This window comes from Macrobrachium nipponense, chromosome 1 (assembly GCF_015104395.2).
Source record: "Macrobrachium nipponense isolate FS-2020 chromosome 1, ASM1510439v2, whole genome shotgun sequence".
Lineage (NCBI taxonomy): Eukaryota > Metazoa > Arthropoda > Malacostraca > Decapoda > Palaemonidae > Macrobrachium > Macrobrachium nipponense.
Window position 1 is genome coordinate 153,295,129 of NC_087200.1, and position 27,608 is coordinate 153,322,736.

Sequence of the window (27,608 nt, forward strand, 5' to 3'; positions counted from 1 at the left end):
CCCTCTTGGCAAGTATCTTTGGTATAGCCTGAATGTCAAAGATCAGATTGTTTCCTCTCCTGAGTGACACAAGACAGACTAATCTTTGGTGCCAAGTTTCTCCTCTTCTCCCTCATAAAACTGTTGAAGCCACTAGTAAACATTGCTGTTGAATCACCCACCAATCTGTTGTTAGTTGTTTGATGGTTCTTGAAGCAATTTTATTGTGTTCTGATGTCTGTGAAAGAAGAAGAAAGGCAGCAAAAGCAGGAGGAACAGTAGAAAAAGAATTGAAATTTATTTTAGCAGACATAATTAAATTTAAAATGTCACCTTTACTGTCATCAGAAGTGCTCACTAAGTTTATCAGGGCACCTTCTACAGCTGTACATATGCATACACCACTACTGTAAAGTGTATTGGCATTCTACAATCATGTATGTTCTTCTAGGAAAACAGAAAGGCCTCTGACTGTTTCCCTATAATATATTCTACTGCAATCTTTGCAAGAAATGGAATAAATTCCTAGATCCTTATTAGTAGGATATAGGCTAGTTGCAGTGTGGGTACAGGAGTGGACCATGGCCATGCAGATATCTGAATCACTCTTGATGTCCTCTCTTGTAGTTCTTCATCATCTTTTTCATTTGTGTAACTTCTTTGATCATCAGTGCAGCTGGGAAAAGTCTGACTTGGAGCAGAAGACAAGGACAACATATTTATGACTTTTCATCAATCCTATAGACACCCATCCATGTGATGTGGTGGCTTAAAAAAAAATGGTCACGGTCACATTTGTACTGAGGCTGCTGAATCATGAATGAACCCCCTCTAGAATAAAACTTCCAAATACATATTATGTTTGTAACAGAATCTGGTGGTTGTATACATTGATTCAAAAATTTCCCCACAAACCAAACCCCCAGGCAAGATGTGAAGCTCATGGCAAGTTGTCTCTCAAATTGCTCCTCTAGAAATTTTGTCCTCCATGAATCAACACAAATCAGAGGTGGGTTACAAGGAGAAACATAAATTGCTTGGCGCCGAAGGCAGTTTTTCTTGGTCTACAAGTCTTTACTTGTTATATCAGAAGGATAATTTGAGTGATGATGGAAGCATATCTCAGAAATCAGGGCATCACAATTTCAGAGAATGTGTTTGCTGGCCACTAAGATCTTGTGGGCAGAGGTCAGTACAAGTTATGTTCCAGGGGGAAATATGGTTGTGGACAGCCTCAGCAGAAAGGACTAAATTCCCTCTTGAGTGGTCACTTCATCCAAAGTATGCAAGGCTCTTGTGGCAGCAGCTCCATCAGATCCATTCTATGGGTGGCCTGAAAGAATACTCTCTCCCTTTTTTTGGCTTAATAAAACCCAGTTGTACAACAATCTCACTTTCACCTATTCCACAAGGATTTAGAGCTACTAGGCCTAAACTCCTGGAGATTACCCAGCAGAGCCTTAGAGGTAGGGGCTTTTTAGCAGAGGCAGCCAAAGCTGTCTCAAAGTCTAGTTGAAAGCATTCTCAACCCATATCAGGTAAAATGAAAATTCTGTAGTTGGTTCTGGAAGGAATATTGATTTGAGTGATACCACTATTCCAGTGCTATGCAGTGCTTCCCCACTTTCATGCGGGAATAGGTTCCAGAACTTGCCACAAATGCAAAGAACACAGAAATGCAAAAATCCCCTGTAAAAATGCTTACAACTGCCAAATATCCAGTAGATATCCACTTGCAAAATTAGAAAAATATGTAGTTGTATTGAGAATAATGATAATTTTAATAAAACTTGTTTTACTGTATCTAATCATATTGCATGTGGTATTATATTAAAATATATGAACAGAGCGATGATGCGCCATTTGCATTCAGGTTTTGTTTACAGCCGTAAAATAATCAGCTGATTACATTTTACCAATATCATCACTGTCTTTAGTTGTCTAATGGAACTTAATTCAGATACATTCCTTTCATAATTTATCACAAACTATTACTGAAACATTCATCATTTTACTTACAGAAACCATTTATACTGTGCTTAGATTTTATGTAAAAACCACAGTCTCTCTCTCTCTCTCTCTCTCTCTCTCTCTCTCTCTCTCTCTCTCTCTCTCTCTCTCTCTCTCTCTCTCTCTCTCAAACAGTATACCTATCCTTTAATAAAAAACAACAGGAAAATATCAATGAAACATTATTTCACTTACAGAATCCATTCAATATTGTGCTTAGACCTGGATATAAAAACCACAGTTTTCTCTCTCTCTCTTTTATATTTTATTGAAAAAATACTGTAATTAGTGGAATACACAGTGTTGCTCTATGGAAAAAAGTGAATTAGTGATAATTTTAGATTCTGACCAAAGAAAAATCTGCAAATTAATGAAAGTTCCCTGTGGAAAAGTGAATAATGTGTTCCACAAAAATCCGCAACAAAGTGGGCCGCGGAAATGTGAAACACATAAACCCGGGGGACCACTGTATTCTATTTCAGAAAAGATCAAACTATGTACCAGAATTAGAAGTTGGTAGGTCTGTCCTTTGTCGGTTCATCACAGGGATGCAAATTTCAGGTAACCAAGGCCTAAGTACTGTGCCTTTCATCATTCCTTCTTACCACTGCATACCCCAAGTGAAAGGACCAGGGAAACCACAAGAGGCACATAAGGACTTTTTTATTTCTGTTAAAATATCACTAAGCAAATTTATCGGGGAAACTTCTTGGCAAATTCTTGATATTTAGCAGTTTTACTTTTTTTTGCTCAAAACTTTACCCAAATTCATTACAGGTTGCACTTCCCTCCTTCCAACCCCCCATTTTTCTTGCATTGTGTTGATCGGACTACATATACATGTCCAGTTGGTTGTGAGAAACCAAGTGATCCACTTAGCTGACTTTATGCACCTTTCTGTCAATTATTTGACTTAACTAGGAATGTAGTGCCTTGGTGGACCATGAAATTAGGCTGTTATATGTGATGGGTTTGTAAGGAAAAAATTCATTTTTTAAAAATCAATTTGTTCATATACAAAACAAAGCTTTGGTCTTAACATTAGGATAACTACTCAGCGCCAGCTGGAAACCGGTAAAGTTTAAAATAATTGTGTACGCAAGGGACTATTGGCATCTGTGCTTGGTCATGAGACATGTGGGGCCACCCACATACCCCTCTTTAACTTGTGACCCCGTCAGTTATTTTCTTAACGCCTTTAAGTGAGGACGTGGTTTACTTCGTCCTTTTAAAGCCAGTTTAGTTTGCCCCCTGTTGTTTTCAATTTGTTGTTTGGACTTTCCGGGTATGTGAACATGAAGCTTTCTCATGCTGCGAGACTTCCTGGATATCACGAGAAGCAGTTATACGCCCTGTTATTTTCTTCGATGGTTTCAACGTCGATGGAAACCGTCGAAGTACTCTTCGTGTAGTAAGTCGTAGGTGAAGAAATTCTTAAGGTATGGTTAATTCATTACCTGTGCTTGGGAATATCGCATATTCATATGAATTGCCTGTAGTCCAAAGCTTTGATGTATCTGGATGTACTTTGGGAAGTAATTATGACTAATTGTGCTCCTTTCCCTGCGGGGAGAGGCATGCATCGCCATCTTGTTTTCGTTCCAGATACGTGGGTAGAGAGGATGCAGATGTGCGGTCGGCGTTAACCTTATCAGGAGAACCAACCCAAAAGGACAGTAGGTTTGATGTTTAACGTCGTGTTGCCATCCAGGATCCCACGTGATGGCTGTCCCTTTTATCTTGACATGCACTGGATGGCGGTCGGATGCGTCGCCATCTGTAAAGAAGCAGATAGGCCAACAAGGCAGCCTTTAATGTCAGGTTGCTATGACTACGAGAATAACATCAACAGCCTTGCACTTCTGGTAGGGTGCTGGGTTCACATTTGAGTTGCTCAGTGACTTCATAAACATGGCGTCCGCCATGACGTCTCTTCACAGCTGCGGCCTACACGAAGGCATGCTTCCATTTTCATTTCGAGGTACAAGAGTACTTTACAACTATGCTTTCGGATGGGAGGTTTTTAATGCACATTGTTTTTGAGAGAAATTACAAGCGTTAGGAGATATAAGTCACATAATGGAAAAGACAAATAATGGAAAAGACAAATAATGGAAAAGACAAGTCTTTCCTTTGTATCCTTCCGCTTAGGCGTCAAGCTTAGGTGACTGGCTTTGATGCCAGTGCATTCTCCTGCCAATCCTGGAAATAATAGGGACTTCGTAGCTGATGCTTGAGCCAAGAGAAGAAGTTTCTTCTCTATCTTCGAGCCAGGATTGTTACATCCCTATTATATGAAAGCACAAGAAGTAGTTGTAATTGTCGAACAAGTGAATAATGGAAAGTTAGTCGTGTGGCTGCTGTGAAGAGTTGGAAAAGGCTAGAATCAGGGACTTCATGACTGATCCTCGTGCCAAGAGGAGAAGAATAATTTCTACTTCATCTTCGGGCCAGGACTGTCTCATCCTTGTAAAGTAGAAATGCCACAGAAGGTTGGGTCTCTTGATCTTGGCTGCAAGAGTACCATAAACAGCCTCACGCTTCCATCAAGCGTGTTAACGTCATAGCCAAGACCGCTTGTAATGGCGTTAGTCATGACGTCACAGCCTACTGATTCTCGATTTACTTCGCTGCCTCCGGAACCTAATACGCTTTTTGACTCATTGGTACACACAGTAATGAAGAATAAACAGGATCTAGAGGTGAAAATGCCTAAGTAAGACAAAAAGAAAAGGCATGATTCGCCTTCTTCTTCGTCTTCTTCTCTAGATGATGTCATAGCTAAGTTCGATGGCATCACTGAGTGTGCCAGTCAGGCGTTGGAGGATATGGGATTTCGTGACTGATCCTCGGGACAAGAAGAGAAGAGTAAATTCTTCTTCATCTTTGAACTAGGACTGTCACAGCCCAATCAGCAAGAAAATCAAGAAGTCAGTGGCTGGTAAGCTCAAAGCAATCGGACGAAGCCGTTTACAAGAGTCCGAACAAGAGAAAGCGTTGACTGTCGCTGTGCTAGCGGCCGACGTGGAGTTGCCAGAGGTGACTACAAAGAGTCTAAGAGAGACTACAATGCCGTGGATTAACTTGTTACTTACGCCGATGCTTTTACAAACGTTTTCCATGGACTCTAGCTGTCAGAGTAATAAAATATGATAAAATAGCTCTCATATTTGTATATAGGATTGCAAACAGATAACTTCTTAAATCCTACTGACTATAATATTTTCAAGATCGAGCCATTAACGGCCATTAAGGATCAAAGGTGCCAAGGCCTTGTGGTTGGACGACCATGATGCATGCTAATAGATACCTTCTCAAATCCTACTGACTAATCGGGATTGAGCCATCAGTGGCCATTAAAGATCATAGGTGCTGTGGCTGTATGGTCGGAAGGCCATGACGCACCCGGACGTTTGTCAGAGGGTAGGAGTGAGTTAACGTCTCCTGTGGCTGAACACAGTGCATTAGAACCGGAGGGAAGAGAAGACCAAGAGTTTCTGGCTTCGTATGAGGTGGTGATTGATTTGATTAGTCAATTCAATAACCTTTCGGGGACCCAGCATGCTTACCCCGGGGATTGACATGGTACGTATTTGGTTTGAAAAAGGATATGAAAGTGTATGAATTACCTTGTTCTAGTCGTGTAGAGTCCATTTTACAACACGTAAAATGCACGGATTGACAGAAGGATATGGATGCCTCTTAGTAATCGTATGTAGCCTGAAAGGTGGGAAGTAGCATACTTTGGGTTGACTCCAGAAAACTTCAAACCTTTACAGGTAGGGAGAATTCCCATATTTTATATATACTTGTTGGTATAAGCTGGTTTCTTCCTATAAGAATATTGACCAAACGCTACGACTCTTACACAAGTAGTTAAAGTTAATCGAAAGCTTGGTTCCTTGAATGTACTGTAGAACCATTCTTCTTAATGAAATCAAATGGGAACTTAAGTCGAAAGAAAGGTGAATGTCATCCTTTCGTCACATAAGGTAGCCAAGCCTAAGTAGGGCACTTGTAACCTAAGATGCTATAGCCAGGATAATTGGGTCCTACCTTTTAGCCTAACCTAACCAAAACCAAGTCCTAGCCTATTGGAACGTAACTAGCCCTAACTAACCAAGCCAGGTCTTGCCAACTTAAAATAAGTTAGTCAATTCTTAATTGACTATACCTACTTAAACTAGTCCAAGCGGTTGTTGGCTAGGTTAACCTGGAATCTGCAAATGGGTCTCTTCCATACTGGTCTAGTTTTTATATTGAAGTCATGAACCTAACATTGAGGGTTCAAGTTTCAGTTGGCTAGAGCGAGGCATTAGTACCTCATCATATCTGGAAGGGGAAAGGGTGGAGTTTCCCATTCTTCGAGAGTGAGATAGGGTGAAGTGTCGTTTGGTACAATTCTGGGCTAGGTTACTCGAGAATAGCACCATGATGGTTTCTGGCAATATAGGATTTCCCTTTGGAGGGTAGCATATTGAACATATGCCCGTATATTGTAACAGGTCACCGCATAAGGTGTTTTGTGGTTGGCATCTTAGTTTTTACAAAAACACTGAGCTGTTTAATAGCTCCTAGGGCTGAGGGCTGGCCTGAAGGATTGGATATTTTTTACGTGGCTAGGAACCAATTGGTCACCTAGCAATGGGACCTGCAGCTTATTGTGGGATCCGAACCGCACCATATCGATAAATTATTTTCTTATCACCAGAAATAAGTTCTCTGATTCCGCGTTGGCCGAGATGGGAGTAGGATCTTGGACCACCGGTTTGGCAGATGAGTGCATAAACCACTCGTCCAGAGAGGAACTCGTATAATGGAAAAACTATGTAATAGCTGTCTCAGGGGTTTCACCCTTCGAGGAGCCTGAGGATTCCATTTGCGATACTGGGAACATCCTGAAGGTTATGCAAACTCTAGGTTCTACCAGTTCCGCCATGTCCCGGACGGAAGGATGGGTTCCAGTAATTAAGGAGGACCCAGGATGAGTGACTGATAAAGTTTATTGTAGCACAATCATTGCTACCAGGTTCGTGTGGGAAAGAGGCATCACCGATAGGTAGAATTAATATCTCAAGGCCTGGAGGTTGACCAGTATCCCCTTTCGAACTAATAGTTCTCAGTTTTTGGGTGGAGAGTGTCACCTCGGACGTAACACGACTCCAAAGGTCATTAGCTCACATATACAGAATGACCCTTGGGCTGTGACTGCCTGTGTAGTGGACGTTTCTGTCCATTAAAGGCATTCGGTCAGTAGACAATGATCTGGTGGAGAGGTTGTCAGAATAGAGGGAAGAATCTCTGTAATTACATGTTTACATGCATGGTGATATACATTGGACTGGTGATTGGGCATGTGTATATCGCTTCACGCTGACTAATCTTCAGATGAATCAGGAGCAGTGAACTGGATGGGGCACATAAGAACTCCAATCTGATAAGTGAAAACATACTCTGTATCAGAGTAGTCTTGACGGACTACCACCAGGCACATACATCAGTACATCAGTCCCATTACAGGAAACTGACTGTGGATGGGGGGTCTTCCTCTGACCTTGGTAGAGTGGTAGTACTCAATAACCAGGGTTTTGACGTAGACTCAAAAGTAGCCTGGAACTTCAGGATAATAAGTCAATGCAGCACAGGTCATGATGACAGATACATTTCTTAATCTTGCTCAGTACGGTGTGAGTATGTGTGAGGGGCCTTCAGCAGGGCCGGCTTTGACTTGTCAAAGTACTCTGTAGTTTTAGTAAGAACTACGTCGCCTAGAACATTAACGTGGTAGACATAAAGGAATTCTGGTATTCAGAAAACTGATCAAAGGTGACAAACTCCCAGTTGGTTAATAGTACTTACCTCCCACCAAGAGTAAGTCTATCCTAATGTTAAGACCAAAGGTTTGTTTCATATATGAACAAATGACAAATTTGTAACTAATTTGTATTTTTCATAACTTACAAACCTGAGGTCTTAACATACAAAGGCCCACCTCTAACCACCCCTCTATCAACTAACCTGGGTTGGAAGAATAACTGACGGGGTCACGAGTCAATGGGGGTATGTGGGTGACCCCACATGTCTCGTGACCAAACACAGATGCCAATAGTCCCTTGCGTATACAATTATTTTAAACTTTACCGGTTTCCAGCTGGCGCTGAGTATTTATCCTAATGTTAAGACCTCAGGTTTGTAAGTTATGAAAAATAAAAGTTAGTTACAAATTTGTCATTTTTTTAGTACAGTAAATAGTGTAACACATTTTGGCTGGAATTGATGTTGGTGGTTTTTTTTCAGTAGACCTGGAATTAATGTCAATGTTTTTCAGTTGACCTGTTTGTTACCTCTTTTCTTTGTTTTGATTTTCAGCGTCGCCATGCTTCTTCAGAATATGTCATGTTATACAGACTATTTGTGCAGGAGGACAAGTCAAGTATAGAAAGAGATAAAATAGACGTTCAGAATAGCAAAGGTAAGTCTGGGGTTTCTTGAAAGTATTTTTCACCCTTAATGTTTGACCAAAGTTAGTCTCGGTTCTTCATAAGGTTTTTCCAAATTATTTGTAATTAAAAGAGAGATGATAGTTGGACATCAAAGTAGGAAGAGACCAAAAGGAACAAATGGAAAGTGAAGGGCACAAAGGAATACAGCTGGCACTGATGGGTCACTGCAAAGAACCTGTAGTACCATCTAGAATGCACCATTTATGTCAGTTTTGTTAAATAATATATGCCTTTCAGTCACTGGAAATATTCTTCTGAAGATTTTCGTTTGATGGCTTTACTTATGCTATTCTGGCAAATCAGAAATTTGGGCATATCCAGATGTTTGTACAATTGACTTAACTAAATAATATGAAGTTTTGTTTATGTAACTAACCTAGTACTTATATAGCTTTAAGTTCCACTTATTATGGCAGCTTGAATTCAAAATTCGTGGATAACACTTGAGACTATTGTGTAGGTGGCAGTTGTCCCACTCACTAGTGGGAGATTAGGAACTACTGTAAGCAGAAAGCTCAGTTTGTTCCTGCCTTCGTCTGGTAAACACTGGGGATGGCGGTAGCTTGTTCATTATTTTCCAGTTATTTAACTGGATTTCAGTGGTGGGCATTCCCTCTGGAATGCATATTTAGTAACCTTTATTGGAATCTCAAGAATTTTTTTTCTTTGTTGATTCATCAACGAATCTGTTGTTTATTCATACGAGCTGATGAAAATAGTTTGGCCCTAAAGTCATTCTCGTATATTACGCCATTCCTTTAGGCTAAACTTTGCATAATGTGTTTTGTTTACTGGTTCTCATTAATTGTATCTTTGGTATATATAGTTTTGCCTCTGTTTAAAATTCTCAAGTGGTTTTTTTTTTTTAGTATAAGTACTTACTCACAAACTGTCTATTGCCTCAAAGCAATTTTTGAATGTTTCGTCATTCTTTTAAGCTAACAGATAGGCAACTTTACTTGCAAGTTGCTGGTATAATTTTACCCTGAAAGGTAATCTTGTATCTTACATCAGGACAAGCTTTTACATTGATGTTGTTTGCAGGATGAAGGCGATTCAATAGACGTCGTTAGACAATTACCTTAAAAGTAATTTGTGAATGTTCATCTTTTATAGGCTTCTTGTGAGTGGACAGCATAGTGTTGTTTAAGAAAGGCATTCTTGTATCTTGTACCTTTCCATTAGGCCAAAATATTTTATATCGATGATGTATACAAGATAATTATTAAATGTTCATAATTCCTTTGGGCCAAAAGTTTGCATATCATGTTTGTTTATTGAACCTAGTCTTGCTAACTCCCTGTAAATAATGTTATTTTAAATCTCATACTCAGGATGTAGGCTATTCACAAATTTGTTGATCAGTACTTGCTTTAAAGTGTTTATTAAATATTTTGTCATTCCTTTGGGTAAAAGAATTGCTTTTCATGTTGTTTACCGAACCTAGTCTTGCTAACCGTCAGTAAATAATATTACTTTAAGTCTCGTACTTTCCTTTGCAGAGAATTAAAGTGTAAGGGCAGAAAGTAGTAGGAGAGAATGATACTGATATGAGAATGCTATCTTCGACCGAGAATCAGTCCTAGTAATCACTTCAGCAGTATATTGTGGTTAGTACTCACTTCGGCAGTACAATTTAGATAATTTTCTCATGTTTCTTGTACAAGGAGGACACTCATCTAAGTTGATGTGAACTCTGTGAACACTCCTTTCTTCCATCACCCAGGAATGCTTACTACAGCTTGACGCCAACTCGTGATATGAATGCTTGATGGCACCAGCTCCCACTCGGAGCAGCAAGGCTCCAAAAGCTCCCTCCTGATGGTCATTCTAGAAAGTCTTTTTACTCCTACTACTATAGCCCTATAATTTTATCCCCTTGCTTCTATGCCTGGCTCCTCCCCGTCCTTCCCATGCCATTGCCAGTCTTGTGTCCGGGTTAACAGAAATTAACCTTCCAAGTGAGTGTTGTGTAGTGGATGAGGTGAATATCGAGCCTGCCAGTCTAAGTCCCTGACACACTCCCCGGAACCTGGGAGAAGTCATATTGAATGTCCAAGGGAGGCTGGTGGGAATCACCATGGGTAATTGCCTCCTCAGATAAACCTGTTGCATTTTCCCAGGTATCGACAGACAGGTGTCTTTGTGTTGGTGTGATTGGTCACGGGTAGTCAGCCCCTCAAGCGCACCTTTTGCAAAATGCCAGGACGCTACAGTCAACCATTGGATAGGCGTCTTTTTGGATGTAGCTCGTTTTTCTTAGAGTTCTTTTCTTACCAGTGCATGCTCAAGAGAAACATTTGGTACTTGAGTGGAGCCATTCTTCCACTTATAGGCACTTCAGCTTTAGTACACCGCTTGAAGCGTCAGTTTTGCCCATTGGCATTGAGCATATAAGAACGTGATGCACCAATGAACGCACTCTGGCACCAGAATGCCTGGGAGTGGCCTACTTTATTGAAGTAAAGAGTACCCATTAGTGCCTGTGTATTCAGATCATTTGGCTTTACAATGACATCCATCTTTTGTACCTATCTAGCAGTACTTAAATGAGATTTTGGTGTTTTTAAGAAAACTTCCTCCTGCAGTTAAGTATACCAGGGACTTGTTTTTATCTCTGGTGTCTTTAGTGCTAGAGGAAGAGTGTAAGAAAGCAGAGGAGGACTCTTCTTCAACTGTATACGGTTATTTACTTGTATTTGCTTCGCAGTTTTCCTACCTCCTTCTTACCAGTGACTATAGTTCCCAGTGCATACTTTTATGTTAAGCAACCAACCTCCAATCCCTCCAGGTTGTTTCCTAAGGTGATTTTGTCTACATTAATGAAGAAAGCACTTAGTGCTTGGTTCTTGGTTCTCAGTCATGAGGGTGGAAGGAAAGTCTTGCTTTCGTTTTACTCCAGTTAGATTTTCGTAGAGAAGATACTCCAGTTATTCTACTGGAGAAGCTCCTTCCCCAGGGGCAGCTGCCTCCTTCCACAGCGACTTCTCGGCTCTCATCAACTCGTCAAAGACATCCTTTTTTCGACTGAGATCAACCATATGTTTTGTAGCCTATTCAAGATTTTTGAAGCAGTTGGTTTTTTTTAGACTGGTCATTAGGTGCAGTTGCACACAAATCCAAGAATGCCAGTTCTTATCTGTGGACTTTGATACAGTCACTTTTGGAGTGGTCTCCTGTGGTTGATAAAGGAATTAGAGACAGTGCTTGGAAGTAAGCTTGTCTTTTCAATATGGGAGTGTTAAAGAAAGAGAATTATGATGCTATTATGCCTCTTCGGGAGTGACTTCGACACAGAAATCGGTACTCTTCTTAGCACAGACTTCTCATGGTGGAAGAGCAAGACCTTCCTCAAAAGCAAGACCAAGTGTGTGTGTGCGTGTTGTTTCAAAGTCCATTAAAAGCCCCTGACTAAGTTTCTAGCTAAGAAATGAGGGTCAAGTTCTCTGTGCACTGGTATCCCCCCAGAAATGAATGTTCATAGGACATCAGACGAACATACTTTACAAGCTTGCAAACTTTAAGCCCCAAACCTAAAAAGTGCTTGTAATACACCTAAAAAGTACCTGTTTTCGTGTACATTTTTAGGTTTGTGCAAGCCTTAAATATGCTTAAAATAATCTTAATAAAAGCCTTGAAAGAGCTTCAAAATACCATTGTATAAACCTTCAAAAGCCCAAATAGAACCTTAAATAGGCTTTATAAATCCCTCATAATTACCTATTAACTCCTTTTAACATACTTTGTAAAATCCTGTACAGAACCTTAAATAGGCTTTATAAATGCCTCATAATTACCTTTTAATTGCTTTAAACAAACTTTGTAAGGATATTAAACAACCCTTATAGAGGCACAGAAAACTTGTTTACAAGGTTTACATGAACCTTGCAATGGCTTTGAATAATAATTTTCAAGGCCATAAAATGAAATTTCATACTCTTACAATAAATAACTCAGGAGAATGAAAATTTTAATCTTGCTTATCATTTATTTTGCACTGACATGTCTTAGTGAGGACTAATACTGTACAAGTAAATAGTCAAGTAGCAACAGCCTCATTCCTTAAAAATATTACAGTAAAAAAAAAGGTATATTTAAAGTATGTATGTAGATACACACACATGAGACTTGTGCTAATGGACAGCTATTTGTATAAAACACACATACACATAAAATAGTCTGTACCATACTGAAGACTGCAACCACTTCGAATGATACAAACAAAAGATGAAAGATTCAAATATATCACATCCCATCAAGCGCATGAACAATTTATTTTGGGTTTTATTTTTATTTTTATTTTGGTAACAGATATATGCATCTACAAACACTGAAAATATACATGTAATAAACCTTATAGAATATGTCAATATGTAGATACATGTACTTAAAAACAAAAATTTGGAGAGAGACTTCCATCTCCCTTCCTCTGTGGAATTATTGATTTCTTCCTCATAATTTTCACTGAAGTGGTAATAGTGGCCAAAAACTGACTGTGATACAGCGCCACCCTTTCAACCAGATGCTGAACACAATTCAGCCATCTCCATAAACAATCCAAGTCGCATGTATGTCCCCTTTTCTAGGTAGAGATACATAGGTGTGCTTGCCTTTAGGCTGGTGTCTATCCTGAAAAAGTTATATACGTATACGTATGTAGTTTTCCCTTTCTCTCACATTAGGCATTGTATGTTACTTAGCCTACAGTGTTTTTGAACTGATTTTGCAAATCTAATTCAAGTTAATTCCACCTTATTAGTAACATTATTTGGACACTAAATTTTGTATGCTAGCCTATTTGTTTAAGCATTATAGGTTTGGCTAGTATACAAAATTTAGTGTTTAAATAATGCTTTACAGATACAGAAATTAGATTAAGCATTATAGGTTAGGATAGTGCAAAGAGGGAAAAAAAAGACTTTGTATACTAGGCTAACCTATAACGCTTAACCTAACCTGTGTGTCAGTTAAGTGTCACTTTGACTGGAGGCAACTTTAAACAAAATTTGTTCATATACGGAACAAACCTTCGGTCTCAACATTAGGATTTACTAGCGCCAAGCTGGAAACCGGTAGAATTAAAATTACACTTGTGAGATCCAGGGACTATTGGCATCTATACCAGGTCACGGGGCATGTATACCCAGAATGCCCACGGCTACCTGTGACCCACAGCGATGCAGAACGTGGGAGGTAGTTTGGCAGCAAACGTGCGGTTGCCAGCAGAAACCTCTCAGTCTCTCCCTACGAGAGGGATGACGTCACAACATACGTCACACACCGGCATGGCAGGCGTGATGACGTCACAGACTGCTTCTCGGCCTATTTCGCTGCACCCAGACGCTAATACGCCTTCTGACCCGTCAATGCAAACTGTAATGCAGAAATTACAGGATATAGAGAAGAGAATGAATAAGATAGACAAAAAAGAAAAAGTGTGATTCGCCTTCTTCGTCTTCTTCCTCTAGTTCGGCGTCATCGCTAAGTCCGATAACGTCACGGCGAGCGCCAGTCAAGTGTTGGAGGAGGATTCGGGAGTTCCTGGCGGATCCTCGGGCTAAGAGGAGAAGAATCAATTCTTCCTCATCTTCGGACCAAGACTGTCATATCCAAGTCAGCAGGAAGGTCGGGAAGTCAGTGGCTATTAAGCACAAGGTTAGCAGACGAAGCCGTTCGCAAGAATCCGAACAAGCGAGAGAGGCGACGGCCGACGGACTAGCGGCCGATGCGGAGTTGCCAGTTCGGATCGCAAAAACTACGATACCGCTGGTAAAATCGACGTTGGCGGCGAAAGGTGCAGCAGAGGATAGAATGCAGGTCCCAGTTTCGCCCGTAAGGCCGTTCAAAATACGTACGAAGGACGATAAGGCTCCTATTAAAAGTACAAAAAATAGGGAGTTGGCAACCTCGGCGGATACGTTCGTGGAAGGTGGGGGCTTCTCCCTCACATCCCTTGACTTAATTAGCTACTTAGCCGGGGACGGCCGTAGGACGCCATAAATTAGGTAGGTACCTATAGTACTAGCCTATAGGTTTACTTAATTTTTGGCTGAGACCTTGTACAGCCTACATTCTCGTCCATTTTAGTCCAGCCTAAAGGTTTGCTCACTTCAAAACCCTTACAACAAAAGCAGCTCTTCTTAGAGTCGTAGATATTTTAATTCCCCAAAGATAATGCAGAATTATTCCCTATGTAGACTACTATATATAATGGTACTTGTCTCTCATATATTGCTATAGGGATATGCTATAAAATGATAGCGAAAGATAATGGCATAAGCAAGTCACTTACCTATGGGCTCTGGCTTTCTCAAGTTGTCGTAATAGTGTCTATATCAGCTGGCTTGCACTTGAATGTAAATTTAAGTCAGCCACTGTCAAACAGATTCAGTTCATGCGGCCCGCCAATTTGTTTACGCTGCTGCAGAGACATCTGGTGGCAGCATTTGGTAACCATTTCCCACTTCCCACTCAGTTCAAATTTCTCAATCACAGATAATTGCTGTATCATTTTGGGCATATAAATATATTTCAGTACTCTATATGCTGTCGTTTGCTCACCAAATGAGGACAGATGTTTAAAACAACAATTGATAAAGGAAGTCTTTCTAAGAAATGGAAAATCCTTTAACCCTTAAACGCTGAAGCGGTATTTTAAAAATCGTCTCCCGTATGCCGGCGGCGTTTGCGAGTGAGCGCCGAAGCGGAAAAAATGTTATTTTTAAAAAATCACAGCACGCTTAGTTTTCAAGATTAAGAGTTCATTTTGGCTCTTTTTTTTTTTTGTCATTGCCTGAAGTTTAGTATGCAACCATCAGAAATGAAAAAAATATCGTTATCATATATAAATATTGGGATATATGACAGCACGAAAAAAAATTTCATATATAATTGTATACAAATCATGCTGTGAGCAAAACGGTTAAAGCTAACGAGTTAATTTTTTTCCGTTGTATTGTACACTAAATTGCAATCATTTTGGTATATAACACATTGTAAAACGATCAGGGCAACACAGAGAAAATATTATCACAAAATGATGCATGAATTCGTAACGCGCAGACGTTAAAAAAAGCTGTTTTCAAAAATTCACCATAAATCGAAATATTGTGCTAGGATAGTAACAATGCCATACAATGGTCAACGAATTTAATGGTTTTATGTACTCTCTCTCTCTCTCTCTCTCTCTCTCTCTCTCTCTCTCTCTCTCTCTCTCTCTCTCTCTCTCTCTCTGCTATTGGCTGTTTATATATTTCTAATGGTAAAATGTTTAAGATTACTTTAAAATTATATTAATAATACCAATTCAATGGTATATTTGATGTAGGATAATACTTTAAGTAGACATTTGGTATTTGTGATTTCACATAGTCCCTTGTAAAAAGAAAATGGATGTCTCAAATAGTAACAGTATGAAAGAAAACGTGCATGACTGAATACTTATGGGGGGACTGAATTATTTTCACATACGTAACTAAGTCATTCAGTACGTACATAGTATGTATTTATGTATAAACATAAAATGTTAAGAAAATTTACTTTAAAAACCCAAAAACGTATTTAATTAAATAAATTTTTTCCCAAAGATTTAAATATGAAACCATTAATAGGATATTTTATGTATATTTGATGAAGGATGGTCTTTTTAGGGATACTTTGGTGTTTGCATGTTTAGGATAGTTTATGAGCAGTTTTAGAGGGGGGGTTCCAAACATTCGTGGATTCTAACTATTCGCGGGGGGGTCTGGTACACATCCCCCGCGAATACGGGGGGACCACTGTAGCTTACATAAACAAACAAGGAGGTCTAGTGTCTCAACAGTTACATGTGATGACAGTTCAACTTCATCAGTGGGCTGTAGAGAACGTAGTAGACATCAGGGCTAGATATATTGTGGGAAAAAGAAACATAGTGGCCGACAAGTTGAGCCGCAGGGATCAGATCCTGGGAATGGAGTGGTCCTTGCACCAACAAGTAGTGGACAGAATGTTCAGGTTGTGGGAAAGGCCAATCATAGACCTATTCTCAACCAGGTACAACAAAAAGTTGGGAGTATTGTTCGGTAGTCCCGGACGTAGAGGCAGTAGTGGAAGATGCTCTACAACACCCATAGGACAATCTGGACGTCTACGCATTTCCTCCATTTTGTCTAATCCGTCAGGTTCTGAACTGGGTAATGTGGTCTCAGAACCTCAGAATGACTCTGGTAGCTCCGTTATGGCCAAAGGCGGAATGGTTTCCGGACCTCTTGGAACTCCTGATAGACGTGCCGAGAGAGTTACCCCCATGGAACAACCTGCTATGTGAGCCGCACGTGGAGAGGTACCACCGGTCGGTGAAGTCCCTATCACTTCACGGCTGGAGACTCGAGTATCTCTTGCGAGCGAGAGGGTTTTCGCAAAAAGCAGCAGCGCACATGGCAGGAAATATCAGAAAGTCATCGACAGCAGTATACCATTGAAAATGGTCAGCATACTGTGATTGGTGTCGTAGAGGGAACTTGTCTCCACTCAGTACCACTATTCAGTAAGAGGGGTGATGGTAGATCCAGATACAAGGGACAAGAGTGGTTTATGAGAATGGAGGGTCCTCTATTTCCCCATAGTTTATAAACCATGGCACGATACCAGCACCCAGTGAGGGAAACCAATAGATTTCCTTATATCTTTGGTTCAAAGGTTTATAGTCCATTCTCTTAGAATACTCCTAATATTCGGAAATGGCTTTAGGTGGCAAACTCTCAGTCAGTTAGAGACTTAACTCCCTCCAATAAGTAAGTCTATCCTAATGTTAAGACAGAAGGTTTGTTTCGTATATGAACAAATGACAAATTTGTAACCAATTTGTATTTTTCATAACTAACAAACCTGAGGTCTTAACAGTTAAAGGCCCACCTCGAACCACCCCTCTAGCAGTCTAACTGGGTTAGAAGTATAACTGGCGGGTCGGTCACACGACGCCGAGGGCATTCTGGGTATACATGCCCCTTGACCTGGTATAGATGCCAATAGTCCCTGGATCGCACAAGTTTAATTTTAATTCTACCGGTTTCCAGCTTGGCACTAGTAAATCCTAATGTTAAGACCTCGGGTTTGTTAGTTATGAAAATGGAATTTTTATTCTAAAATTAATATTAATAATACTTACCTGTATAATTTATCTAGCCCTAAATCCCCAAAACCGCACCAAAATTTACCACATTGGCAACCCTGTTACCTCCTATTCTGTCCGCTAGTAGGCAACGCTGCCGTTGACAGTTACAAAACCTTCCCTGATAATCAGTTGTGATAGGCAGATCGTGGGGTAGGATGGGTGGGACTAGATAAATTATACAGGTAAGTATTATTAATATTAATTTTAGAATAAAAATTCCATATTAATAAACATTACCTTAATATAATTTATCTAGCCCGATTAACCACATTGAAAAGGAGGAAGGAATCCGAGTACAATTTCCCCTTCGGACAGAATAGGATATAAAACAATCAAAGAAATATATATCACAGGCAGTTAAAAACTCAACCCGAGGCCTAAGATACTAAGAACTCCAAGTCTCCTACCATAATGCCGCAGAACTGCGGTAGTAAAGGACAAGGAGTAAGTGTATAGTCAGTCAGTCTGTACTAAAGTCAGGTAACCGACCAGGTGACCAGTCAGACAAAATGAGGACAGCAAGGCTGCACCCCGATGACTTTATCAAGCACTACGACGACACCTGCTCTCTCATGAATGTCTGGTGTCAAGAGAGAGGATCGGGTATTGACAACTCTTTCCCTGAAGGATGAGTGCCTTGACTGCCTGGGCAATTCAAAGCTAAGCAAACATTGGGGGTGTATCAACGCAACCCAACGTCGCCAGCAGCGATATCGGCTCATGAGCAACTCCTGACTCGAGCTTTCTGGTGCCAAGAGAAAGGAGCGCGGAGCAAAAAGGCGACTCAGTCCCGAAGGACGAGTGCTGGCAGTCCAACCTGGTCTCATGTTAAACGATCATCGGAGGGTGTATCAACGCAACTGACGTCGTCAACAAGAAACTCAGGGCTACTAAATGTCGCCTGATCTCGAACGAGTGTCTGACTCCGAGAAAACAGGTGAGACAAGAAGTAGATGGTGAACAAGTCACCAGATGACAGCAGACGATCCGTCGACTAATTCCCTATCCAGAAGGACAATAGAAGAAGCGTGACTCGTCAGGACAAGCGAACCAGTGGCTAGTCCTAGGTCGGCATCGACTTTGGGAGAAGCATAGTCGCCAGTGCCGACAACCCAGTGGCTGGTCCCATGTCACACTGACAATGGAAGCAGCATGAGTTGTCAAGCAGCTAGTCCTTGTCATCAACAACACCTAAATACCAAACTGCCTAATTCTCATTGTAACTAAACCTAAAACTGCCATAAGTTATAATGTAAAAACAAAAAATATATACAACAAAAAAGAAAAAATGATATACAGGTAGCAACCAAACGTAAAACAAGAAGACTACCTAATTCTCCTGTCTGACGACCTGTCCTGCCATCACCAACGGGCCCAAGGAACGAAGGTCGCCTAGAACTAGAGAAATATCCCTCAAGTTAAAAAAAAAAAAAAAAAAAAAAAAAAAAGAATTAGAACGCTAAGTCGCCGCCTCAAGCACCTTGGCAACTGAGACGTTCTTCATAAAAGCTACTGATGTAGCAACTGCTCTAATACTGTGTGCTCTCGGCATCTGGCCCTCACAGGCAGCCGAACCACCAGTTTTAATAATAAGATCTCTGAGATAAAAGGATACACCATTCTTTGATATAGGTCTCTTGACATTTCGGGGTGAAACAAACAAATGACGGGGACAACCCTGAATGTCCTTCGTCCGGCATAAGTAGCATGAGAGCGCCCTAACAGGGCAAAGAACTAATTCCTCATTTAAATTACTGACAAAGTCAACCAGCGACTTCAGCACGAAAGACCTGGGAATGGAATTATCAGATTATTCAGTCTTTGCGACAAATTTGGGAAGGTGTGACAAAATCATGTCTTGCCCAGATCTAGCAACCAGAAAAGAGAGTGCTTGCAGTTCACCCACCCTCTTGGCTGTAGCCAGCAAGACAAAGAAGAATGTCTTAGAAGAGAGGTCCCCAAAATCGGCAGTATTCAGAGGCTCAAATGGAGGGAACCTAAAGACTTTAAGGACTTTATTAATGTCCCATGTCGGAGGAGAACACCGCAGACTGGGTCGGCCAACTGTCGCTCCACTCTGGAGGACAACCCTTTGTGCTTGGAAAATCTCCTGACAGTCTCCAGGCATGAAGATGAGCTTGTGGAGCCTCTGATGGAACTGATGAAAATGGGGTTGTTTGAGAAGATCTGGTCTCTCTGTCAGACGAATTGGGGGGGGAAGGCTCCACCAGAGCTTCCAGTAGGTCGGGAAACCACTCCTTTTGTGGCCAGAAGGGGGCAATCAAGGTGAGATCCAGACGCTTGGTTGCTCTCACTTTGTTTGAGGACTGACCTCACCAGAGCAAACGGAGGAAATGCATTGGCTTGAAGGCCCTCCCAGTCCTGGCAAAGAGCGTCTGTCCCGGTACTCTGAGGAGTCTGGTAAGGGGCAAAGAAGATCTGGCACCTAAAATTCAGTGGGGGGGCAAACAGATCGACTGTGACAGGTCACTACTTCCTGAGGCTGTCGAAGACTTCCTGGCAAGTGTTCATTCCGACCCTTGAACTTCGTTCGGTCTCGACAAGGCGTCTGCTAAGACATTGTGATGGCCCAGGATAAACTGAGGGACCAATGTAATCCCCGTCTTCTGCCCAACACAGGATTGATCGCGCTTCTTGAGTGAGAAGGTCCGATTGTGTGCCATCTTGGTTTCTTAAGTACGAGACTGCTGTGGTGTTATCGACGAAGATCACGACAACCGACTCCAACAGTCGATCCGGAATGAAAGAAGGCCTAGGTACACTGCCCTTAGTTCCTTCCAATTTATTGACATGATCCTCTCTTCCTCTGACCAAAGGCCCGAAGCGGCTTCAGAGCCCAGGTGCGTGCCCCAACCTTGATCCGAGGCATCTGACCAAAACATTAGGTCCGGCTGAACTGAAAGAAGAGATGTCCCTGACTTGAGCCGGTGAACTTTCATCCACCAACAGAGATTCTTCTGACTGTGGAGAGGAGGCGACTATCGTGTCCTCGGACACGAAATCCCACAACTGGCGAAGTGTCGATTGAAGGGACCTCATTCTGAGATGACCTCCGGGAACCAGTTGGATGAGTGATGACAAATGGCCCAGGAGAGTCCTCCAAATAGAAACTGGCTGCATTATGGAGGACAAAATTTATTCGACCAGATTTAAAAGCTTGTCTATCCATTTCGGAGTGGGAGAAGGCCTCAAAATCTGGGAATTCAAAACAATCCCTAGATAAGTCATGATCTGGCAAGGGATTAGACTGGACTTGCCGAAGTTGATATGAATGCCCAACTCGACACAACGAGACAGAACTATCTCCCTCGACTGGAGACATTTCTCAAGAGATTCGGCCTGGACTAACCAATCGTCCAGATACCGAAGCATCCTTACATTTAACTGATGCAAAATAGCCGAAACAGGAGCCATCACCCGAAAAAAGACTTGTGGAGCAGTGGTGAGGCTGAAACAAAGGGTCTTGAAGTGGAAAACTCCCCATTCCGTGAAAAACCAAAGGTAAGGTCTGCTCTTTGGATGGATGGGGATTTGCAGATAAGCATCCTGCAGATCGATGGAAATCATCCAGTCCCCCATCCTGACTGATGAAAGAACAGTCTAAACAGTCTCCATTCATAACATGGACTTTAGAATGAACTTGTTCAAGACCGAAAGATCTATGATGGGGCGCCAGGCACCCGAGGCCTTAGAACTACAACACCCGTGAGTAAAACCTGGGAGAAGGAGGAGCTCGCTCTATGGCATCCTTCTCCAAGAGAGCCGAAAGCTCCTTCTCCAAGGCTTGACCCCTGATTGAGTGTGAGGAATAACCGCTGAACTCGAGAGGACGATTGGAAAGTGGAGGTCTCGAAACAAGAGGGAACTCGCAACCTACCTTCAGGACCTCCACCACCCAAGCATCCATTGCTCTCTCCAGCCAAGCTGACCAATGGTGAGAGAGAAGCTCCTACTGTGGTCTCCAGGAGAGGTAATGACTCCTACTTCCGAAAATTCTTACGCAGAGGCAAGGAAGAAGAAGAAGAAGAAGGTCCACCTGGAGGTTGAGCTCTTCCCCTGCCCTTAGAGCCATGCCAAGAACCTCTTCAGCGTTTCAAAGAGTGAGCACCAGAGGAGGAAGCTGAGGCGCCAGAAACCTGAGATGAACTCTGGAAAAATGAGCCAGAAGGAGAAGGTTGTTGGGCTGGAGCAGAAGGTACGAATCTGGCACTAAACTTACACTTACTCCTTGAAGGAACGGGAGGAAGACCAGAGGCCTTGATGAGGCCCAGTGAGCTTGGGAAGAGGCATCACCTTGGTGTTCCTTCGAAAACTCAGATATATCAAATAGGGAATCGCCTAAAGGAGAAGAAGACAACAAATGGCTTCTCTGAATCTCCAATACAAGAGGAGGGTAACTGCGACAAATACAGGCTACGCCTTAGAGAAACAAGAAAGGCCTGCATCGAAGCGGCAAGCTCGTTCTGATGTACAGAAGCGATTGAAACAGACGAGCAGAATTTCTCAAAAAGAGGAGCATCAGGAGGAACAAACCTGTAGTCCTTGATATACATTAAAAGATCTCCGAGGACCCACATATTGAAGGATTGAGCTTCTTTTAAGGGGCTCATAACAGACTCCATGGCAATAACGTCTTCGATTGAGACCGAGACCGAAGCCTTGGAAAGCAAAGGTTGACCCGAAAGTCGGACAAAATCAGGATTTGGTTCGGGGGGTCAAGAGAATGAAGTATCATCCGCCACCTGATAAACTCCTCTCCAGTGTTGTAGAAGAGAGGAGAGCTTCCTCTTCCCTTCCCCGATCACCTTCGAAAGTTTAGCGGCGACGTCCGCCCTCACTCTCGCGAACCTCTGAGCAAGGGAAAAAACGTAAAAATTCCCGCGTCCGGGAAGAACTGTCAAGAAAAATCCCTTCTGTAATACAACGAGGCAGAGGCTGCTTCTGCTTAGGCCTCGCCTGAGGAAGAAAACTCAAAATTAAATCAAAAAGTTTCTTGAACCCGACATCATGACCGCCTTTCAAAGAAACATCAATATCACACGAATCCAAGTCATCATCATCATCATCGTCAGATCCTGAGAAACTTCCCCTGAAGTAAGATCCTGACGACTAGCTACCTTAGGTCTAACACTAATAACCCTCCCCCCTTCTCCTAAATCTGTAATTTTTCAAACTTTTGTTTCCAGCTAGTTTCCATCGCCAAAACCTTGAATCAACATCAGAAACAACTATTTACTGGTTGTACAGGTGGCAAAGCATCAATTAATTCGGAATCGGAATCACACGATACCGAAACCGAAGAGCCAGAACCATGAGCGCACAAATCAAGGAAATCATTAGATACAGGTCTAGCTACTGGTTTCTTTTTCTCCTTAATAAATCTGTTACGCTGCAAGATTCTTTAATGTTTCATACATGAGTTACAACAATAAGTCAAGTCACAAACCTGTCCACGACAAAGCTACAAATGTCATGGGGTTAATACTCCCTGATACTCATCCTTGTCTCACGAGCCGGACAATTCCTGATGTTGCTGGCAGAAAGAAGCATCGAATTACCTTGTCAATCCACTGGACTGTTGGACAGGTCACGTAATTCAGGGTCGCGCAAAAATTCGTAATACGTATAATATAAATACCACAATAGAAATAAAAGTTAATTCACTATTTCGTGGATGTAATACATGAGTGGTAATTAACATAAGTCGCATTAACAATTAATGAGAGCTTTAAAGGCACAAAAAGGTTTAGGAAATTTATAAAGAGCGGCCGTGATGTAAACAACATGGGCGCTCGTTAACAACTGATTATCAGGGAAGGTTTTGTAACTGTCAACGGCAGCGTTGCCAACTAGCGGACAGAATAGGAGGTAACAGGGTTGCCAATGTGGTAAATTTTGGTGCGGTTTTGGGGGATTTAGGGCTAGATAAATTATATTAAGGTAATGTTTATTAATAATACAAATTAGTTACAAATTTGTCATTTTATTATAAAAATGTCATATTTGCATTTCTTGAGAAAACCCAGGAAATATTCCATAGGTATCAGTAACTTTTAATCATTTATAACTTAAAATAAACTGTCCTTTACATTTATCATTCAATTTAAGAGTTTTTCTAGCATAGTGCACTAGAAAAACTGCCATAATGATGAATCTGGGGAAAAAGGCAGTCATCTGAGAAGTTGAGGAGTTACTGTGTTAGGTAAGAATCAGACATATGTAAATTTCAATTAGAATTAGAAGAACTATGATAAACCAAGAAAACTGTTATTCATGCTATGTTCACTTAATAAACATCAACAACCACTTTGAGGATTATGTTGGAAATACTGTACTTTGCAAGAGGCTGCAGTTGTGTCATTTATGCTATAGTTCACAAGCAGATTTTTTTAAGGAAAACTCGGTGCTTAAAATATTAGTGGAGGCATGGTAACAAAACTACTGGACAACATACTGATTGAGCCCTATTGTATGTTGATTGTAGAAAGATTTGTCATAATTATACAGTTTAATCAAAAGTTTCAGGATTTATGTAAGAAGTCTGGTCATAGGATTAAAGATTGTTTCAAGTTGAAAAGAAGCAAATATAAGGGTGAAGTTCTGTGTTTGATCTTCCAAAATTTTAGAGATTACATATCGCATACCAGCAAGTTGGTCACTATATTCCATGACAGCAAAGATGAACATTATCATGAGTCATAGTGTGAAGAGGAGAAAGTTGACCAGAATTGGTCCACTTTTACTGGTTATTTGTGCAAAATGTGCAAAAAATTTTTATTGTTATGGCTGCCCTCACTGATTAACCTGTCTTTCTGAAATTTTGCTGGAAAACCCCCATGTGTAAAGACAGAGGGTGCCCCAATTACCTCAGAACCCATATAGGTGTGGCATACTGCTCAAGAAATTTCCTCTGGATTAGAAATTCCAGGGTCTGTGTATCACCTTGGGCAGCAGATCCACAAACCACTTCTGTAGTATCCAAAGGTGGTTTATCAAAGTCATCATGTTCCTGGAGCTTCTTCTCTAGGATTTGCCTGTTGAGGTTACACAGGATAAACCATAAATGTCCATATTATCTCAAGGATGCTATGTCTTTCTTCTGCCTCTTGGGTCTGGTTGGTTTAGACTTGTATTGAACAGTACTGCTATGTCTTAAGAACCTTGTTGATCTCCAGTGTCAGTGACCACTCTAACCATACGGCTTGCCTTTCCTGCTGCCACCGACATCTATCATGTGTTGTCTAAGTATAAATCTTGGATCTCTGCTAATCGTATTTGCCTCCAGCCACATAGAGATGTATACTGCTAGCCAACTAACGCCATGAATTATGCATCACTGTGATTTCTCAAGTAGATTATTTTCAACGAGTTGTTGGTCATCATGCCTATTGTTCTTCCTGCTAAGAGTAGAGGAGATACTTGAGGCCTAAGAAGATAGCCTTAGTATAAGAAAACTGATGTGCTGTCCCTAACTTTCATAATCCAAATTCTTGTGACTTGATAAACAAGTAAGGTTGTCCCCCAAACCTTCATTCACTATTTTTGGGAGGAAGACATGGGGCAAATAGCATTCCTATTGGCAGGTGACAGGAATACTGCCACCATGAGGGTTCTTCAAGACATCATTTGAGGCAACAACTTAGTAACAAATCCAATAGTCACTGCCAACTATGACTTTGACAGCTGTAGCTGGAGTGACTGTAACCGGGATAAATGTATTAAATCAGTTTCTTCAGTGACACTAGGAGCTCAATCTAGGATTTCTGGTGTCGACCTGTGTCGGCCGATGAAAAATCCCTGTAACTCATTTTTCTAGTATAAAGAGACAAAACCTGTCAGGAGAGTAAGGTCATCCCTTCGATTTTGTCTCCCATACCAGGGAAATCTTCCATATACCATCCACCTTTCATGGGTTGAGAGGGTGACAGCTGCTTCTTTGCTGGAGTCAATCTGTTGGAGATAGCAGGGCAAAATCTGCTAAAGCATGACTGACCTCATTTGCTGTTTTTGTCAGGAAAGATTTTGCTGAATGTTGGATCTTTCTGCCAGGTGAGAGTTGCTATCATGAAGATAGATGCATTTTAATCTTGAGTTTGATTCCTTCCTCTGCCAACGTGGAATCAGAGAAATTTATTCCCGGTGATTAGAAATTCATTTCCCGATTTAATTTGGTTCGGATCCCACAATAAGCTGTAGGTCCTGTTGTTAGGTAACCAATTGGTTCCTAGCCACATAAAAATATCTAATCTTTCAGGCCAGCCCTAGGAGAGCTGTTAATCAGCTCAGTGGTCTGGTTAAACTATGATATACTTAACTCAGTATTGAAAATTGTCACTGTGGGTCACTTTCAAGGTCACCTTCTTTTAACAAACCATGAAAGCACTCTGGAACATGAATGCATTCAGTGGGTTAGAGACCCAAAGGTCCCATATGTCTGAGGGAAACAAGGAACGAGATAGGTCTTGGGTTGTCACACCATACTTCATAAGCACTTTAAGCAGGAGCTACATCATCATTATATTGCATAAAATTGATGTTCACTTGAGTAACTAAAACCATCTTTCTGGCCTTAGTAATACTATCCTCCAGTTATTTGGGCCTCTTTGCCAGCAGAGTAATAATGGCTCCTACCACCCATACCTGCCAGTTGAACATAGTAAAGAATTGTAGAAACCACTTTCTTGTATCAGAAGCAGTCATTTTAAAGGAGACTGGGGAGTGAAAGAAAGAAGGTAGCACATGTTCTGCTATCACTGCCATGGCCAAAGAGTGATGGATGATGAACCTGTGGGAAGCAGTTTTGGATCATGTAAAACTAGTAAAAGCAGTGATCTGAAAGCAAAAACAAGGGGCAGCTAGGGGTCTGTAATGTCCTTTGCTGGTTCCTTGTTCTTCACACCAGTAATGTCTGAAATATTGGTGGCCTGGGGCAGGTCAAACACTGGCTGGTGTCTTTTCTTCTGGAATTGCTCCAGAGTTTGACAGATGAGGCTTCCCTCTTTGATTTAAGGTCTCTCCAGCATAAAATTAATCCAGTTGCTCATAACATGCCTACAGTCCTTGTTACAGTTGATATTTTGGAGGTAGCTGTAGACCTTCGTGTTGAGACTTAATGACCAAGTATCTTCCTTTTGGGGTTGCAGGAGGCAAGCTGAAACTGTTGAAATTGCTGGCAAAGAAATATTGCTGATTTCTGCATCTTGGCTGGTGACCCATGGTGAAGATGAATGTAGTAAACAAGTAATTTCTCTCAATGAATCTAGAGGCTGACAGCTACTGCTAAGCTTCTTATGATACACCTTAGAGGTTGCTGTCCTCCCTATTGTGAGAGCTACTAGGGTTTCATATGGTGGTATACAATGTTAAGTTTCTAGCATCTGGCATCCTGCCTGGTATAGCCATTGCGTTGGTCTCCTTATGCACACTAGAAGAGTCAAGAGTTACTATGCCTCCCACAATCACTGTAACCATAATTACAGTCACTTTTTCAACTGCAGGAGGGGTCACAGCTGGAAGAAGGCAGTTTGGAGCTGGAGCAGTCACGGTTTTGATGTCTGCTGGTTTTACCACTGGTACTCTTCTTAGTTGAAGGTATAACCTCTGGAAAGGAAGATTCTAGTTATGCACATTGTTCACTAAAGATCCTCATAGAGGTTGGAATTCAAACTGCCAGGTGTTAGGATATTAGAAGAGAATGATTGTTTACAATGTCCCAGGAGGATGAATGTCTTCAAGCTGTGGAAGATTCATAGCTGTGCACACACGTGATGACATGAAATGGTCATAATCAGTATATGATGTCCATTGTTCATGTGATATTTAAGGAGCCCTGTATGAGTCATCATTAATTACAGTTACTTGTGCTCGATAGGCAATGCTAAAAATAGTGTATAATAAATGTACAGTGAATTCATTAAAACCAAAAACTATTGCGTAGTGTA

General features: G+C 41.3%; 1 protein-coding gene across 7 annotated transcripts in view; it reads left to right on the forward strand.

Moving 5' to 3' along the window:
- Positions 1-27,608, forward strand: part of LOC135219765 (mucin-2-like) — a 275,746-nt gene that overhangs the window by 235,715 nt on the left and 12,423 nt on the right. For all 7 annotated transcript variants that reach the window (XM_064256817.1, XM_064256819.1, XM_064256813.1 and 4 more), the window contains exon 12: positions 8,359-8,461. In XM_064256817.1, coding sequence (XP_064112887.1) covers positions 8,359-8,461 — 103 coding nt within the window. The remainder of the gene's footprint in view (positions 1-8,358; positions 8,462-27,608) is intronic.